At 40.9% G+C, this 18,636-nt stretch overlaps 1 protein-coding gene across 1 annotated transcript in view; it reads left to right on the forward strand.

Moving 5' to 3' along the window:
• Positions 1 to 18,636, forward strand: part of TUBGCP5 (tubulin, gamma complex associated protein 5) — a 94,687-nt gene that overhangs the window by 71,701 nt on the left and 4,350 nt on the right. The window contains exons 17-21 of the mRNA XM_006861869.1: positions 8,257 to 8,341; positions 8,458 to 8,578; positions 9,659 to 9,837; positions 11,218 to 11,343; positions 11,933 to 12,021. Of these exons, the coding sequence (XP_006861931.1) occupies positions 8,257 to 8,341; positions 8,458 to 8,578; positions 9,659 to 9,837; positions 11,218 to 11,343; positions 11,933 to 12,021 (600 nt within the window). The remainder of the gene's footprint in view (positions 1 to 8,256; positions 8,342 to 8,457; positions 8,579 to 9,658; positions 9,838 to 11,217; positions 11,344 to 11,932; positions 12,022 to 18,636) is intronic.

The raw sequence follows: 18,636 nt of genomic DNA on the forward strand, positions 1-18,636 counted from the left end.
TGTGTTGATTCTATAGGTCACTTTGGTTAATATTGACATCCAATAGTAAGCCTTCTATCCATCAACTTGAAAAGTCTTTCCAGTTATTTTGGTCTCCTGTAAACTCTTTCCACAGTGTCTTACAGCATCTGTTGTATGAGTCTTTTACATCTGTAGTGCAGTGAATGGGTTGATATGGTTTTTCTAGCCATAGTCTTTGTAATTCCCATCAAATGACCAGGTGGAACTGTGCAAAGAGGTTTCATGGAACTCTAATGTGGGGATTAGCTGGTTTTTCCATCCTTCTAGGTTAAATAAATGAACCATCTCAGAAACCAGAAAGGTGAGCTCACCACCATGAGAAAGAAGAGGCAGCAGTGAAGTGCATCCTTTGGACCAAGATCCCTGTGTGCTGAACCTCCTTAATCTAGGAGACAGGCTGCAGGAACACCAAAGGAGTGGTACAGAAGGGGCTCCAACAGAGGTAGCAGCACCAGTAACACGAGACAGAGAGGTGGGCTTCCGTGTCCACGGAGGCCTTCCAGGAAGGAGGCTCTCTGGTAGAGTGGATTGCCTCTGTGCACTTAATCAGGGAAGCTAGATTTGTTGACCCACAGAGCCACAGCCGAGTACCTTTGGGCTGAAGCTCACAGCGGAGTGGAATGCTCTTTGGGCATTTGTCGACAACAGCACAGAAGCTTTGCAACATCACCCGAGCAGGACAGAGGCCAAGTGGCCAACTAGCTGAGTTGCCAAGGACCAATCAAAGGCCTGCCTGCAGGCACAATTGACAAGAGGCACTGCTAACCCAAGAACTGTATCCTGAACATGTCTGATCCTAAATTGTAACCTGTTCCCCTCCCTGGCAAATCCCATAATCGGTGGTCTATGAGTTCTGTGTTCATAGCCATGGCAGTGAGTTATCAAACCCAGCAGAGAAATAGAGGTGGATGGTGTCAAAACTGCTACAGAAGGTTGGAGGGTGGAGGCAGGTCTGATCTCCTCATAGGATCAGTCTAGACTGACACTGACTTTGATTCCTCTTCCTACTTGTGAAGTCAGAAGAAATCAGACACTGACCCGTGCCAGTTTTATAACACTCCTAGTTAGATGTACTCCTAGGAACTTTACTCTCTTAGGTACTATTGTAAATTTCTGGTATATAGAAATGTAATGAGTTTTGTTTGTTGACCTTGTACCTGGCAACTTTATTAAATTCCTATTCACTCCAGTAATTTTCTTGTGGCTTCTAGATTTTCTATATTTAGGACTGTATCTCACCACTCTGTCAGTTTGTCACACTTTGGTGGCTTGCATTTTACTGTGATGCTAGAAAAAAATCTCGCAGTGCTTTCAACACCAGACTAAGAAGCAGAGGCAGACTACTTCTGAAAGTTTAGCCTCTGAAAACCTTATGAATTACAGCAGAACGTTATCCGATACAGTGCCAGAAGCTGAGCCCCTCAGGTTGTGGAAGGCATTCAAAAATACGGCTGGGGAAGAGCTGCCTCCTTAAAGTAGAGTTGACCTAATGACGGGAAGTGAGCAAAGCTTTCAGGACCTTCATTTGCTAATGGGGCACAACTCAAATGAGAAGAAACAGCTTCAGGCATCCATTAGTAATCAGACCCTGGAATGTATGAATTATGAATCTAGGAATACTGGAAGTTGTCAAAAATGAAATGGAATGCATAAAGGTCACTATCCTAGGCATTGTTGTTGTTGTTAGGTGCCATCAAGTCGGTACCTACCCGTAGTGACCTTATGCACAACAGCATGAAACACTGCCTATTCCTGGGCCAACCTCACTATTGTTGCTATGCTTGAGTCCATTAATGCTGCCACTTGGCCAATCCATCTCGCTGGGGTCTTCCTCTTTCTCTGACCCTGCACCTTACTAAACATGAGATCCTTCTCTGCAACTGGTCCCTCCTAACAATATGTCCGAAGTATGAGAGACGAAGTTTGGCCATCTTGGCCTCCAAGGATTACTCTGGCTATACTACTTCCAAAATGGATCTGTTGGTTCTTTTGGCAGCACATGGCACTTTCAATATTCTCCTCCAATACCATAACTCAAATGCATCAATTCTTATACAATCTTCCTTATTCACGGTCCAGCTTTCGCATGCATAGGAGGTTATTGAAAATACCATGACTTGGGTCAGGCACACCTTGGTCCTCAAGCTGACATCTTTGCTCTTCAACACTTTAAAAAGGTCTTGTGCAACAGAGTTGCCTAATGCAATATATTGTTGGATTTCTTGACTGCTGCTTCCAAGAGTGTTGATAGTGAACTGAAATGGATTGCTCTGGCCATTTTGAATTTGATAGTTACATGGTTTTCTATGCCAAGAATAACAAATTGGAGCAGAATGGTGGCATCTTACTCACCATCAAAAAGAACATTTCAAAGATCTGTTTCAAAGTACAAGGTTCTCTATGGTAGGGATGATATGTTACACCTTTAACAGTAGTTAATACTACTGTTACTGAAATTTACACACCAACCACTAAAGCCAGTGATGATGAAATTGAAGAATTCTACCAACTTCTTCAGTCTGAAATTGATCAAACATGCAATCAAGATGGATTGATCATTACTGGTGATTGGAATGCAAAGGTTGGAAACAAAGAGGAAGGATGGCTTTGGTGATAGAAATGATGCTGGAGATCATATAAAATTTTTCAAGACCAATGACTTTTTTAGACAACATAAAAAAAAGAGGACTATACAGATAGACCTCACCAGATGGATCCATTATCAACACTCATGGAAGCAGCCATCAAAAAATCAAACAATGTACTTATTGCATTAGGCAAATATGCTGCAAAAGACTTCTCTAAAGTGCTCAATATCAAAGATTTTAGTTTGAAAACTAAGGTGGGCCTGACTCAAGCCATGATGTTTTCAATCACCTTACATGCATGTGAACATTGGACAGTGACTAAGGAAGACCATAGAAAAATGCATGCATTTGAATTTTGGTGATGGAGAATATTGAAAGAACAAACAAATTTGTGCTAGAAGTACAGCCAAAGTGCTTCTTAGAAGCCAGGATGGTGAGACTTCGTCTCTCATGCTTCGGATATATTACCAGGAGGTACCAGTCCCTGGAAAAGGACACTATGCTTGGTAAAATGGAGAGTCAGCGGGGGAAGAAAGACCCCTAAGGAGATGGATTGACATGTTGGAAGCAGCAGTGGGCTCAAAAATGCCAATTGTGAGGACGGTGTGGGACCCTACAGTGTCTCCTTCTGTTGTGCACAGGGTCACTATGAGTCAGAACCAACCGGATGTCACCTAACAGCAATAGGATTATATTACCCACAAATAAAGATAGTTTGAATTGTTCTTTTCTTAGTAGAGTCCTTTTATTTCTTAGTGCTCTGGCTAAGAATTCTAATATAATTTTGAATAGAAATGATAAGAGCAAGCACTCTTCTCTTATTGTGGATTCCAGAGGGAAAGTTCTCAGTCTTTCTGCATTCAGTATGATGGTGGTTGCTGAATTTTCATACACGCCCTGATTCATATTGGGTAATTTACCTTCTATCCCAGTGTTCTTTAGAGTGTTTCAGAAAGGTTGTTGAACTTACCAAATGCTTTTCTGATTCAATAGAGGTGATCATGTGGTTCTTTTCATTTATTCCACTGATGTAGTATATCATGGCTGTATTCTTAACACCCCATATACTAATGGGGCTTGTCAGTTTCTCATCCAGAGCCACCTTCGACTTCTTCTATTGGTTGGCGCTGTTCTTTGTCCTGGGTATTATCCCAGTTGCCTTCCTCCTTCTTGCCTCCCACACATAATTGACTGCCAAGTTGTATCATTCTTACTCCTCACTAATGCTTCCTACTTCTCAATCTCTCTCAAAAGCTCATCTCAGACCCAGTCTGTTCCAGGAGCATCCATACTGTCTCTCAGCTTTTCTCCTTTACTCTTCACACGCACACACGCACACACACACACACCCTGAGCTCCCTCAGAGTGCTTTTTGAAAAGCAGAAATTACATCCCACCATCCCATGTTCAGATGCCTCAATGGTTTCTTATAACAGATGAACTAAGCAGCTTTTAACAGAACAGAAACCTTTTTCTCTCAAACTCCATCTCTCAGCCTCATTTCTTATATATGCACATAGACATATTTATAATTTTCCTCTCCTACCATATTAAATTTGCCAAATTTTGCAACATTCCTGGTTTCCTTAAGCACTTTGTCCTTCTTTTTCAGAGCCTATATGTGTGTGACTCCCCCAGCTATAAAAGGACCCTACAAAATGTTCATTGAGAAATGGAATTAAAAGACTAAAACTATAAACTTTATTTCTCAACATACTCTCCATCCAGTTCAAGCTAACTTTCATAAGTGATGAATTCAGCCATTTAGGCCTTCTCTGATAAACTGAGGGTCCTGTGATCTTAACTGTGTGTCAGTGTAGCCTGGGTACATTACTAACTAAAGAAAAATGGGTGCCCTTAAAGATCGGTTTAACTTTGGGAAACAAAAGGAAGTTAGAAGACACCAAATCAGGACCATAAAGTGGATGCCTAGGATTTCCCACAGACCTGCTGCTATTTTAGGATAGGGGTCAGCAGGGACGTTCTCACCTCGCTGGGGAAGTTTATCCCAGGTATGTTTCTGGTGAAGCTGTGGGTCACTTTCTCAAAACACCTTCATAATGAGCAGTTGTTACTGTTCTTTGATCCTTCAGAAATTCAACCAACAAAATGCTTTGAGCTTCCCAAAACCTGTCTCCATGATAGCCTTTCTCAGTCTGGGCTTCTTGTGCCTCTTGGTAGCCATTGCTTTGATTGTGCTTTATCTTCTAGACTGTACTGGTAACGCTGTATTTCAGCTCCTGACACGATTCTTTAAAGAAATGCTTCCGGATCTTCATCCCAGTTGTTTTAAAATTTCCATGGAAAGTTCTCTTCTTGTCTGCTATTAATCTAGGTGCAACAGTTTTGGCACACATCTTACAGAAAGTTTGCTGAACTTTTTAATTTTTCGGTCAGAATTGTGTCCTCTACCTCTTGAGATGTCTGTGGTAGTAGCTGTTGTTTCTGCTGATAATTGTCGGTCTTCCATTCAGGACATGAACGAGGTGAAGTTTTCCTCACAAACTGATACGTGTGGTCCGCAGGTCTTAGTGTCTTAAAATGAGTTGCTGTCCATTTGTACATTGCTGGTTTCTTTGAGTCATTGTCTCTACAGATTTTTCATAAAGCATCATTCTTCCATTCAGACTTCACCATAAATTTGATGATAGTTCTAACTTCAATTTTAGCAGAATTCACCTTGCTATGACAGGGACTGTTTTCAAACTGATGTCTTATCCTTAGTGCCTCAAACTACATCATGTTCAGAATATTATAACAAGTTAATATGAGTTTCTTTTGATGCACAAGAAAGAAAATGCAGACATAGTTTTTTTCATAATGTACATGTTTTTTAACTTTTTACTGTGAACTGAGTGAAGGTTTACAGAGCTAATCATCAGTTTTCTGTACAACCAATCATACACTGTTTCAGTTCAATGATTGAATCCTCTCCACGTAGCTAGCATCAGTTATCCTACTTCCATCCTATGATTCTTGTGTTCATTCAACTTTTTTTCCAACCCCTCTGAATTTTGTCCTTAAGGAAATGCTGCCCTTTTGGTCTTGAATAGTTGAACATTCCCTGGAGTGCATACCTCACTAGTATTTTTGTCCCCCCTATATGTCAGTCTTCTTTCTGGTTGGCCACTAACTGACCCATGAGTGAGTTCTAGAGAGTGACCAAGGACCACAGTCTTGGGTTCCTCTAGTCTCTCTCTGACCAGTAAGCCTAGGCTTTTTTTTAATATAATTTTGAGCTTTGTTGCACATTTTCTATCTAGTACATTCTAATGTGATCCCTCTCAGAACAGTTGGTAGGAATATCTGGGCACAATCTAGTTCTTCAGAGTCCTGATGTGGCGTTGTGAGTTAATGCCCTGGACTACAAGGTTGGTTTGAACTACAAGGTCAGTGGTCCGAGCTCAGCAGGCGCTCCTCAGAAGCCCTATACAGGGTCTCTTTGAGTCGGAACCATCTCGACAGCAAACAACAGCATCTAGTTCTTCTGTTCCCAGGGCCGTGGAGACTGATGTGTATGTGCTCCTTTAGTCCATTGGACCAGGTGATTCCAAGCATGTTCAATTTTCATCACTCTTCTTTCCTCCACACAGGAAAGGACCAATAGATGGCCACTCATGAGCATTTAAGATCCTAGACGCTACTCAAAAAAGTAGGATGTAGAACACTGTCTTTGTGGACTGTGTTATGTCAGTTGACTGTGGTGTTCCCTGAGACTATGGTCCTGAGCCCCCAGGCCCAGCTAGGTGTTTCGTAAGAAGTTTTCATAATTTTACCCCCTTTATGTTCCACCACATTCATAGATATGCTTACAGCAAAATACCCATGTCCAAATATCCTGTCAGACCTTTATATATCTTTATGTATACACTTGTAGTCTCCCTCTCCTATCCATTCAGCTGTGTGTCTGAGACTGTATCTACCCGTAGATTGCTGTTATTGCAAGATTGCATGATGCACATTTTCATGAACGTTTTGAAGACCCTTTGTAGTGCACTTCCATTCTGGTGAACCAGCAGTGTCCTGCCCTGTCACATAGTTCGGCCTAGCCCTACTTTATCTAATAGGATGAGACCATTTGTTTGCACTGAGCTGTGAACTCTAAAAGGAGAAGGGATCAAGCACATACCACCATGCTTAGTATGGTGCTAAGGAGCTCTGGTAGCATAGTGGTTACAAGCCAGGCTGCGAACCTCAAGGTTAGCAGTTTGAAACTACCAGCAGTTCGATGGGATAAAGATGAAGCTTTCTGCTCCAGTAAAGATTTACAGCCTCAGAAACCCTGTACAGGGTCACTATGGGTCGGAACCAACTCCACCACCAATGTGGCACTTGATGAGTAATTAAGGCATTTAGTCCATTCCTATTAAGCATTGAGTAAGTTTAGATTTAGCAGTCTGTTATAAGCCAAAATATTTTTGACATGGAAGGATTATTCCCATATGCCGTTTACATCTCAGACTTGAAGGCTAACCACTACCCCCTATCCCTTGTATTTTAAAACGTCCATAGTATGCATCTGGAGTCCTGATGTGGTGCTGTGGGTTAATGCTCCAGACTGTAAAGTCAGTTTGAACTGCAAGGTTTGTGATTCAAGCTCACTGGTCACTCCTTGGAAACCCTCTAGAGGGTTGCTATGGTTCGGAATCGACTCGACGGCACTTAACAACAGCAAAATAGTATGCATCTAAGGAGCTCTGGTAGTGTAGTGGTTACGAATCAGGTTGCTAACCTCAGGAACAGCAGTTTGAAACTACCAGTTGTTCCACGGGAGAAAAATGAGGCTTTCTGCTCCAGTAAAGATTTACAGCCTCAGAAACCATATGCTGGGTCGCTATGAGTTGGAACTGACTCCATAGTACATAACAATAACAACATAGTATGTGTGCATCTAGGCATCACCACTATTGGGATCTAAGCTCCCATGTGGCACCTGCACATGTACATTTCCAGGAACTCTGTTAGTTGCTTGCTTTCTTTTGGGAATCTGTTTTTTGAGAATCAAAGTAATGTAAGGATAAATGGATAACACAGTGTATGTCATCTTTGCTGTAGAGACAGACTCCTATCCCCAACTTGCTCAGACAAGTTTGCCTCCGACTCTGAGCACTCACTCCTCTTCTCAAACCTGAGCAAAGACCTTGCAATAGAAGGTCAATTTTCTGAGCATAGTGCTTGAAATTTACAAGAATTAACCTACCAGCCTATCGCCATCTGTCTTCTTCCCTGACTTTGTCCTTTTTTCTAATTAACTTATTATTATTGTTAAGTATCTTTTTTCTTATGGCTGGTGTGGCACCTTAGGATAAGCACTGGACTGCTAACCACAAAATTGGCGGTTCACTCCCACCATCTGCTCCTTGGTCGCTGTGAGTCAGAACTGACTCGGTGGAACTTGACAACTCTTACAGCTAAACCTATTGTTTTGAAGTTTCCTCCCATTTCTTGTTTCTAAAACCAAATTTCTATTGTGTGATATATGCTAAAAATGTATTTATATTTATTAGAATAGTTATATTTCTCTTATTAAATCACACTGTCTTTTGTAGACACTATATAAAATTTTTAAATGCTAATTTTCTTAAGAGAAAATTTTTATATGAACACAGTAATTTTCACAGGCTAAAACTAAAATTTCTTTATTTAGTCTGTCTATATCTTTTGAAAATGTTGACACAGCCAAGAAGAAACTTCCTGTTCATATGTTAGATGGTCTGACCCTGAGCTACAAGGTATGTGCTGAAATGTTTACTAAGTACGTTTTCTAAGAAAATTAAAACATACGTGTTGTAGATGACCTTCCATTCTAATCATCCGGTTCTCTTTTGTTGTTGTTTTGTTTTCACAGGTGCCATGGCCTGTGGACATTGTTATAAGTTTGGAATGTCAAAAAATTTACAATCAGGTGTTCCTTCTTTTATTGCAAATCAAGTGGGCTAAATATAGTCTGGATGTTTTACTATTTGGTGGTAAGTTTTTTAAAGATGAAATTATAATTTCATTTTAGTCCTGAAAAGAGTTTTGTAGTCTCGGAACCTTTTTGTGTGTGTGTGAATTATGTAGGTTTACATGGGAGAACATCAGTTTTACATTCATCCTTTTGTATTTCATTTCATTGCAATGATTACAACCCCCTCCATGCATTATCAAATAACCAAAGGGTACACCCCACAGGCCCGGCCCCCGGCTATCAGCACACAGCCCCTCTCCCTCCCTGAGTCCAGTGTCCCAGCTACTCCATCTGTCCATGCCATCATCTCTGTCTCCATCCCTGGCGTCACTGCCTCTCTTGGTAGGGTCACACTTTCCGCTCTTCTCACTTGATAGTCTCATGGACCTCTGCTCCTGGGCTGCAAAATCAATCACTCCGCTCCTTTTTTCAAAAAACATCTACCTGTATATTTCCTACCCTCACAATCAGTCCTGATGGCAATTATTCACTATTGTACCACAAGAGTCTTATCCCCATTTCCTTTCACCAGCCCGGTCCCAACAGATTGGAAATCATTCAGTGGAGGTTCTACCTACCCCTGCCCTGTCTGGAGCTAGACTCCCTCTTGAAAGCTTGTAAGCCAGTCACTACTTGCCTTTATAGCCCCCTGCCCCCATTATGGGTAGACAATGTCTGAGTTGCCCATACCTGTCAACCCTGTGTACCGACGGAGTGGGAGTGATTGGATCATTTTTTATATGCACACAAAAGCCAACATAACCTGCCTTTGTAGCAACAGCTTTACAAATGTCAATATTAATGTCTTCTAGTGAAATGCTTAGAAATGATGTGTTCAGTCCATCTGAAGTTGATTAAAAATTTAGCCAGAATAAACATTCTTCTTAGGATCTATAAAGTTTTTAAATGTCAAGTTAATAGGACTTAGCATTTACACTTTAAATGACAGTTGTGATGTGATATGGAGAACTTTTCAAAAACATAGGCTTTGGGATCCCTGAGCTGCCTTTGGCAGAGTGGCCACTGCCTTCAGAACGCTCCTTCATTTCTAGTGGGAAAGGTGGCGTCCTTTGAAAGAGGTTCTTTCAATCTTTCGTAGAGCTGGTTAGCGCTTCGGAAAAACCACAACTGAAAGAAGGACTTTCACGTGAACAAGACAGGAATGCGCCGTTTGGACCACAGAAGGAATCTGTACGACAGCAGATTCATCGGATGTTTCTCTTAAGAGTGAAGCTCATGCATTTTGTGAACAGCTTGCACAACTACATCATGACCAGGGTTTGTATCTTCACACTGCCTCTGCTGGTGCCTTAGGGACAGTTAGTTACGGAGAATTACTTACAAGTATATTTGTAAATGCAGAGGATCCCAGGGAATGCTTACAAACTATGTAAATGCAAAAAACAGGACACATAACAACTTTAATTCTAAAGTATCATGACAGCCACAGGGAATGTTTTTCAGACCTATCCAAATGTATATCCAAAAGACCTCTGTCCTCGTATGTAGTCTCCCCTGTGGGTGAGCACTATCAGAACACCTCTTTTGGAATTACCTTTAGAACTTGCTGCATAATCTGTAGAATCCCTTTCAATTTCATCAGTGGTAACAGAGCTACGCTTTCAAAATAACTCCGGTTTTCAAAACAGCCAAAATCTCTTAGGCTCTCTATGTGTGAAATAGAAAGAAGATGCAGCCAGATTATATACGTTTGCCTTTCTTAAAAACAAGGAGTAACTACAAAGTAAACAAAACCAGTTTTCTTAATATATCTCAAAACCAGATCTAGAGGAAGTTCTAAAAGAGTCGTTGAAAGATCTAACCAGTAGCAGTGTTTATTGGAGCACAGTGCTCTTTGGGGTTTAAGTATTGTTTCTAGAAACAAATCTGATTTGTAGTCATTGTGGTATGTAAGTTCTAAAACCACTCTTGTTTGGATGAGATGAGCTTGGAAGCCTGAGTTTTGGACTTGATGAAGGCAGCAGGGTACTCCTCTCAGTCCCATAGTGTGGTGGTGGTCTTCGGAGAGCCAGCTTCAGCCCTTCACGGCTGTGCACCAGTGGTAGAGCTGTACGATTTTTTTTATTTTCCAAACTCCACCATGCTTCCTTTAAAGAAAGGCTGATAATATATATTAAAAAAAAAAAAAATGGAACTTACAAACTGCAACTCACTGTATTGTGTTGTTGTTAAGTGCCATTGAGTCGATTCCGACTCATAGTAACTCTGTATCGGGTTTCCGAAAAGCAGCTGGTAAAGTTGAACCACTGGCCTTGCGGGTCAAACCGACCGTGAACATTTACAACAGATCTACCAGAGATGTGTTTTTGTTTGTTTGTTTGTTTTGATCGGGTTCTTCCATGTGTTTATATACAGTTCATTTTACTTACCCTTTACCTACCCCTTCCCCATACCCACCTCAAGAATAGTCTATTAGTCCAAAGTAAAGTATTCATCACTTATGGAAGTGGGTGTCCTAATGGATTGATCCCAACAAAGTTTTAAAGGCACTACAAAGTCAGCCTTTAAAAATAGCACTTTATAGCAGTTGAAGGAAGAATTTGAGAGGAGTGGAAGAGGTTGGTAAAAAGTTCTTTATGCAGCTCACAAGCCCCTAGAGAAGTCTGCTCACTAACCTTTTCCTCTTTCTCTTCAAAGATTCTTCACAGCACAGGGCTGGAGTTCCAACATCAAGTCGAGGAAGCCAAGGATTTAGATCAGTTGATTAAAATTCACTATAGATACTTGTCTACCATCCATGATCGATGTCTGCTAAGAGAAAAGGTACATCAGACGCCTCTTGGAAACATGCCTACTGAGTCAGGCTTATCTGATTTGGAATTTTATATTATTAAGCTCCTATTTTGCAGAATGTCCTATAATGAATTTAAGGAATGATATACTTTCCACGCTCCTGGAAAGTCTGTTTAGGAGACACCATAGAAACTGTGTAGCGGCCATGGGCGTGCCCACCTTACTCACCCTGCTTTACACTTGTGTTCATTGGTGCATCCTGCCTATAGTTCTGGAGTAACAGTGCTGTAGTCAGAAAGTGGGTACAGTTTAGGGTGACTATATGGAATTAAATATATCCATTAGAATTACTTGACCCATTTTGTAGGTGAATTTTAATGTGTGTTCCAAGAAATGGTAGTGTGCCTGGTTGCTTGTATGATGCTTATAATGCCTCTATGGTGGGTGCCATCAGCGTCTGGGTCAGATTGCTGTTTTCTGAGACTAGCACCTTGTTTTATACATAGAAAGCATTCATTGGTCTCATGACTTTTTTCTGTGACTTGTTTAAATTGAGTAAAAAGTGTTGATGTCCAAAACATGATGTAAAGCGTTATTATACCATAATTTTCATTTCTAGGTTAGCTTTGTTAAAGAAGCCATCATGAAGGTGTTGAATTTGGCACTGATGTTTGCAGATGGATGGCAAGCAGGCCTAGGGGCTTGGAAGTGAGTATTTTGCCTTGTGAGATGTCTGGACTGTGGCCGCTTTAGCCTCCTTTTGCCTGCTCTTATTCTGGTCATGTTTTTTGCATCTTGGAAACACACTGGCAGCCCTCACTATTTGTTGATTCTTTGAATTTGCCTACTGACTTTTTAACTTTTGGGGGTTAAAAATTGTTTTTTTAACCCCAAAGTCAGTACTCACAGTACTTGACACTGGATGTGCAACTACAAAGGAGAAAAAAGACACAAAGAGTCTCCTTAATTCTCCCTGTTGAGCCAAAAGAAAGACTTGCCCTTCTCGCTTTTCTATAGAAAACTTGTCAGATTACTTATTTTTCTGCCTCTTTGAAATTCTGTAAATCCTTTTAAAGGCTGTACATCCTTTTGCCAGTTTTACAAACCAGGAATATTCCCTCAAAGACCTGGAAGCATCTCTTAAACATAATCAGTCAAAGAAAATGATGCCTTTGTCTCGTAGTTCCTGAGCTTGCCTCCAGCTGGGATTTAGCTCTGATTTGCAACTTTATCGTCTATCCAAAAGATAGGAGGTTATCTTACCCTTTGGAAAACAGGCGTGAGGAGTCCTGGCATGGCGCTGTAAGATAAGCACTCGACCATAAGATTGGCTTGAACCGTAAGGCTGGCAGTTCAAACTCAACAGCCATTCCTCAGAAACCCTTTACAGGGTCGCTATGAGTCGGAACCTTAATCACTGGCACTTAGCAACAACAGTTACACAGGAATTTAGATGTGTGTACAAATGATGTGTTCAGATCTTCTTACATGGGGATTAGTTGTTCTGAGACTGTTAATGAAATAGCTTATGTATCCTTGGCTATAGCGCTGTGGGCTCATGCGTCAGACTGCAAAGTCATTTGAACTACAAGGCCAGTGGTTCAGGCTCACCAGCTGCACCTCGGAAACCCTATACAGGGTCACAATGGGTCGGATTCGACTCAATGGCACTTCACAACAACAACAACAATAGGAAAAGATAAAATTCTTACTAGTCTTTGCAATCTCTTCAATGTACGGCCTATGATATATATCACATTCTGGTTTGTTGTTGTGAAGTGCCATCGAGTCGATTCTGGCCCATCGCGACCCTGTATAGGGTTTCGGAGGAGCAGCTGGTGAGCTTGAACCGCTAACCTTGTGGTTCAAACTGACTTTGCCGTGTAGACATTCTGGTTTAATGGTTATTGAATAATGAACCAGTCTCCTGTGTCTGCTTCCTTCCCTTGTGCAGGCAGAGCAAGGAAAGCTGGAATCACCTGACACTCACCTTCCCATCCAAGGTCACTGCTTGTTTACCTGTTGTACTGCACATAACTAGCCTCCTCATGGGCTATTTAGTTTCACGGTTTATGCATTTGTGTGATTTTTGCTGGATTTTGCAGCCTCTATTTAGTGTGGCGCTATAGGATCAAAACTGGATAACAAGATCACTTTGAACTGCAAGGTCAGCAGTTCGAATCTACCAGCCGCTCCTCAGAAGCCCTATTATACGGGCTTGCTATGAGTCAGAAGCAACTCAATGTAGCTTAACAACAACAACAAATTTGCAGTAATTATATAAAGAAGACACCGAACTTGCCAATACTGACCCACTGCCTAAGGCTTCACATCGTGGCTCCATAGCATAAGCCAGGGCAGCAGTTCGAGCCCACCAGCTGCTCCACAGGAGAGAGATGATGATTTCAGCTCTGACAGAGATTTAAAACCCTATACAGGTTCGCTATGAGTCAGAACAGACTCAACGACACTTCACAAAAACAACAAATGCAATGCTGAAGGATTGTCTATTGTTCCTGACCCTAAGACTGTGATGTGCCTTACAGAAAAAAATAACATGAGTTAAATAAGTTTAATTCAGGCATGAGTTATGATGTTGTTGACCATGGGTTTCTCTTGACTAATCAGCATTGCATAATCAATAAGATTTTGTCAGTTTTTCAATTTTGTCAGTTAAAAATGTACTAAGTAGAGGCTTGTAGGAATCAAACCTGTATCTACCCTTAGAGCTAGTTCAGTGTTGATGGTGAGTTTATATAAGTACTGCAAGTAACAAGGATTAACTGATTAGCTACCATATCTATTTAAGGGAAGAACTTGAGTTTGTTCTGGTAGACAGAGCAGCATCAAAAACTGCAAGTCTTGCCTTTTGGAAAGATGGCAGACGAGGAAGACACACCAGACGGACCCTCTACAACAAAGAAACAGAGAGGAAAACTCTGAAACCCTGAGCTTCAGAGGGAATTAGAAAAGTGGATTGCGTGCTTGCTAGGAGGAGAAACTGAGCAGGGGTGGCGAGAGAGGGAGACTGACTGGGGAGCTGCCGGCCGGATGGGGCGTGACCATCTGTGAGCAGCATTAGCAACATCAGCAGGCCTGACAGAGCAGATTGACACAGGTGATGAGAGAGGTGTGATTCCTTTTATTTGTCCCTGGTGACCAGAGGTATGGCCAGATTCTACCTTTATCCATCCCCAGCACTGACCCTGCTCTACTGTTGAGAGCCACGGGATTGGGAGCTATGGCAGTGTGACGTGGGGGCCGGCTGCTGGGATACACCACTTGGTTGTGTGGATGCAGAACCATCAGGCCAGCATTGAACCAGTCACCCTGCCCCCATCTGCTCTGTGGCCTTAACAGATACTGAAACCAGCTCCATCAAGGACTTCAACAAACTGCTTCCTGACTGAGTGCCCTAAACATAAATAACACAGAGACCAACAGGAAGTCCATCTAGGGCCAGGGACTCTGCTGTCATATCCCTCCCACACCCACCTCGTGAGCCCTTGGCTTGCGGGAGCACCCCAGAATTTTCTCCTCTCCGGGTACAACTGCACTGTTTTTGTTTTTGAGTTTGGTATTTTCCTTTATTGTTTCATTGTTTTTGTTTGTTTATTCCATCTCTTACTTCGGCTCTTTCCATTCCCTTGAATCCTATCTTTTCTATCTCTGCTTTTGTTTTTCCTCTTTTCCTCTGTTTCTCATTTCCGTTTTGACCTTTCTTTACTACTCTCTTCTCTCTTGTTTGTTTCACCGTCCCTCTCTGGTTTTCTTTTGTTTTGTTTTGTCAAAGTTCTTCCTTCCTTTTGTTTCCTCTTTTATTTTGCTCTTCCATGGTTCCATTTTCCTTGACCTCATTTATCTTTTTGGGTATTCTGATATCTTTTTTTTTTTTTTTTACTTCTTCATTTCATTTTCTCTTCTATAGCTCCAGTTACCTATCCTTCTTTTGTCTTTATAGGTGTTCTTTTTTCTGGTTGCTGCTATTATTTTTTTCTTTTCATTGTTATCTCCTTGTTTACTCTCTTTTGTTTTCTTGTATGTGGAGGGGAGGGATTTTCTCTTTCCTACCAGATAATAGACAGCAATCATGCCCTTATAGCACACCATAGCCATACCCTCTGCATCAGTATCCAGCTCCTGTACTACCTGATCGATGATAGAAAGCAGCCAACACCAGCCAAGTCCACCATAAACTCAGGTGTACAAACAGCAAACAAGAACAGTGTACATGCTTCCATTCTCTAACTACACCCACAGGACCCAGTTGGTGAGAGCCTAAAAACACATCAACATACAGTCATCTATTAATTACAAATATGACAACCCCACAATACCCCAGAGACAACGGACAACTGTAGCTCACACAAAGAAACGAGAGGGAATGGTTCAAACAAATGACCAAGACACAAAAGCAGAAAACATTTCTGAGGAAGAAAAGGTAATGGAACTAACTGAAAAAGAATTCAAAAGAATGATATTTCGGTACCTTCAAACAATTGACAGAAAGAGCGAGGAAAGCAAGGAGAACACGAATAAACTTTAGAGTAATTCAGGAAAATACCACAGAACAGATACAGTAAATGCAAAGTCTGAGACTATTCAAAGCCTGCCATTAGAAATACAGAAGAAATACAGAGTTCAGAAATGGACAATACATTCAAAGGGCAATGGAGTAGATTTGAAGCAATAGAAGCCCAAATTAGTGAGCTTGTAGATAAATCTTTCAATGCTTAAGTGTACTAGAAGAACAATCAGGACAAAAAAAAAGAATGAAAATAGCCAAAGAGAGCCAAAGAGTTCTGTGGAACACCGTAAAGAGGAACAGCTCACAGGTGATAGGAATTCCAGAACAGGAAGAGACCAGCACAGAGAAAATGGTCCAACAGTCATCTTATTGAGATGGGTGGGAAGCATAAGACTATGGCTCTTAGTCATCCCTCAGGTCTGGAAGTGAGCTCACCCCAGTGGCTCAGTGCTCAGCAGTAGACAGGTCTATTGGGGGGCATAGCACTAGTGATGTATGCATACCTCACACTCGTCATGTGAGAGCAAAAGGGCAGCATTTTCCCAAGGAGAAAGCTCCGAAGGCTGAAGGCAGAACAGAAACGGAAACAGGAAATCCAGAGAAGAAGTGAGATGTGACATTATGGGATTGCAGTCACTGAGATGAAACAAAATGTGTGTGATTTGAAGAATGTAAAATGTGTGATTTAAACCTTCACAATAAAAAAAAAAAAGAAATTCAGTTGATCTTTGATATGTGGATTTATTTTTGACACTCAGTTCAATTACTTTAGTCTGTGTCTGTTACATCCATACTGGGCTGTTTTGATTACTGTAGATGTGTGGTGTTGTTCTTAAAGTGGCATCAAATCAGTTCGGACTCATAACAACTCTGTATAGAGTTTCCAAGTAGTGGCTGGTGGACTTGAACTACCAGCTTGATAGTTAGTTGTTGTTGTTATGTGCCGTAGAGTTGGTCCCACCAGCTTGATAGTTAGTTGTTGTTGTTATGTGCCGTAGAGTTGGTCCCAACTCATAGCGACCCTATATAGGGTTTCCAAGGCTGTAAATTTTTAGGGGGGCAGAAAGCCTCATCTTTCTTCCACAGAACAACTAGTAGTTTCAAACTGCTGACCATGACATTAGCAGCCTGATTCGTAACCACTACGCTACCAGAGCTCCTTTGGTATACACAGTATGCTTTACAAGCAGGAGGTGTGAGTCCTCCTCCTCTGCCCTTCCCTTTCAACATTTCTTGCGAGTATTTGGAGCCTCTTGTCAGTCCATAAAAAATTGAGGGTTGGTTTTTCCATTTCTGTACAGAAGGTTGTTGGAATTTTGATGGAGATTACATTGAATTTAAGGATCTCTGGTAGTGTAGTGAGTTAAGCGTTGGACTGGTAACTGCAAGGTTAGCAGGTGGACTCTAGCAGCCTCTCTGTGTCAGAAAGATGAGAGTTTCTGCTCCTGTAAAGATTACAGCCGTAGAAATTCTATGCAGGGTCGCTATGATTCAAAACCGACTCCATAGCATATAACCACCACCCCCACATTGAATTTATTCATCATTTTGCATAGTATTGAGATTTTAACAATATTAAGTCTTCCAAGCCATGAACATCTTTCTACTTATTTAAATGGTCTGTACTCCCTTTCAGCTATACTGCATAATATTCATTGTATAAAGTTTTAACATCCCTGGATAAATTTATTCATAAGTATTTTATTCTTTTAGATGTTATTGTAAATGGAATTGTTCCCATTAATTTCCCTTTCAGACTTGCCTTTCATTGATGGCATATAGACACCCAAATGATTGTTTGTTGACCATATACCCTGCAACTTTGTTAATAAGTTCCTCTTTTAGCTCTAAATATTTCCATTTAAAATCTTAACGTTTGGGTTAAATAATCTGAGTGAAAAATTAAGATGATAACAGATAAATTTATCATTGTGGGGATGAAGACAGCTGTGTTATATACTTTATTATTGCCATCTTAAAGTGTGTGAATATTTTTTTCAGACAGAGAACTTGGCTACCTCTAGTACTTACCGTGCACTATGGAGAGAGGAGAAAAGAGCACCAGTGCATGTGCTCAAACATGGGACAGTGCAGGACCAGGAAGTCAAACCTAATGTCGTCATGACTCAGAGTTAACTCAGTGGCAGCAAATAACAGCAACCAAGTGTCTGCTGAAATTGCATGCTTTCAGTTTCTTTAAATAAATCACTTAAGAGCAAAGCAGGGAGAAGATACGGGGAAGTTAAGCATGCCTAATTGCAGTACATGGTGTTTAATTGGATCCTGATTTAAACTTAAAAAAAAAAGGCAAAACAGTGTGAAATATTTTAACATTGGCTTGTCATTTCATGATATTAAATAATTGTTCAATGTTTTTGAGCAAATTGTACCATGACTATGTTTTAAAAGAAATCTTTATCTTGAAAGTATATACACTGAAATATGTATAGACAAAATGTTGTAATGTCTAAACTTTGCTTATGAGCATTTGATGTGGTGCTAGAAGCGCTGTAAGTAGTTTGGGCTGTGGGTGGATAATTATTGAAGCTGTGTTCTGGGTACATCAAAGTGTATCGTGTAATTCTCTCTTAATACGTCTGAAATTTCTCGTGATCAGAGTTTTTAAAGGTAATTTCCATATTTAGCATGTTCGGTTTTTTTAAAATGTTTTATTGTGAATTATGTGATAGTTTACATGGAGAATATTAGCTTCACCTTCATCCTTTCATATATTGTTACATTGCCATGGTTACAGTCCCCTCCATGCACCATCAACCAACCAAATGGCTCACCCC

This window comes from Chrysochloris asiatica, unplaced genomic scaffold (genome assembly GCF_000296735.1).
Source record: "Chrysochloris asiatica unplaced genomic scaffold, ChrAsi1.0 scaffold00044, whole genome shotgun sequence".
Classification (NCBI taxonomy): Eukaryota; Metazoa; Chordata; class Mammalia; order Afrosoricida; family Chrysochloridae; genus Chrysochloris; species Chrysochloris asiatica.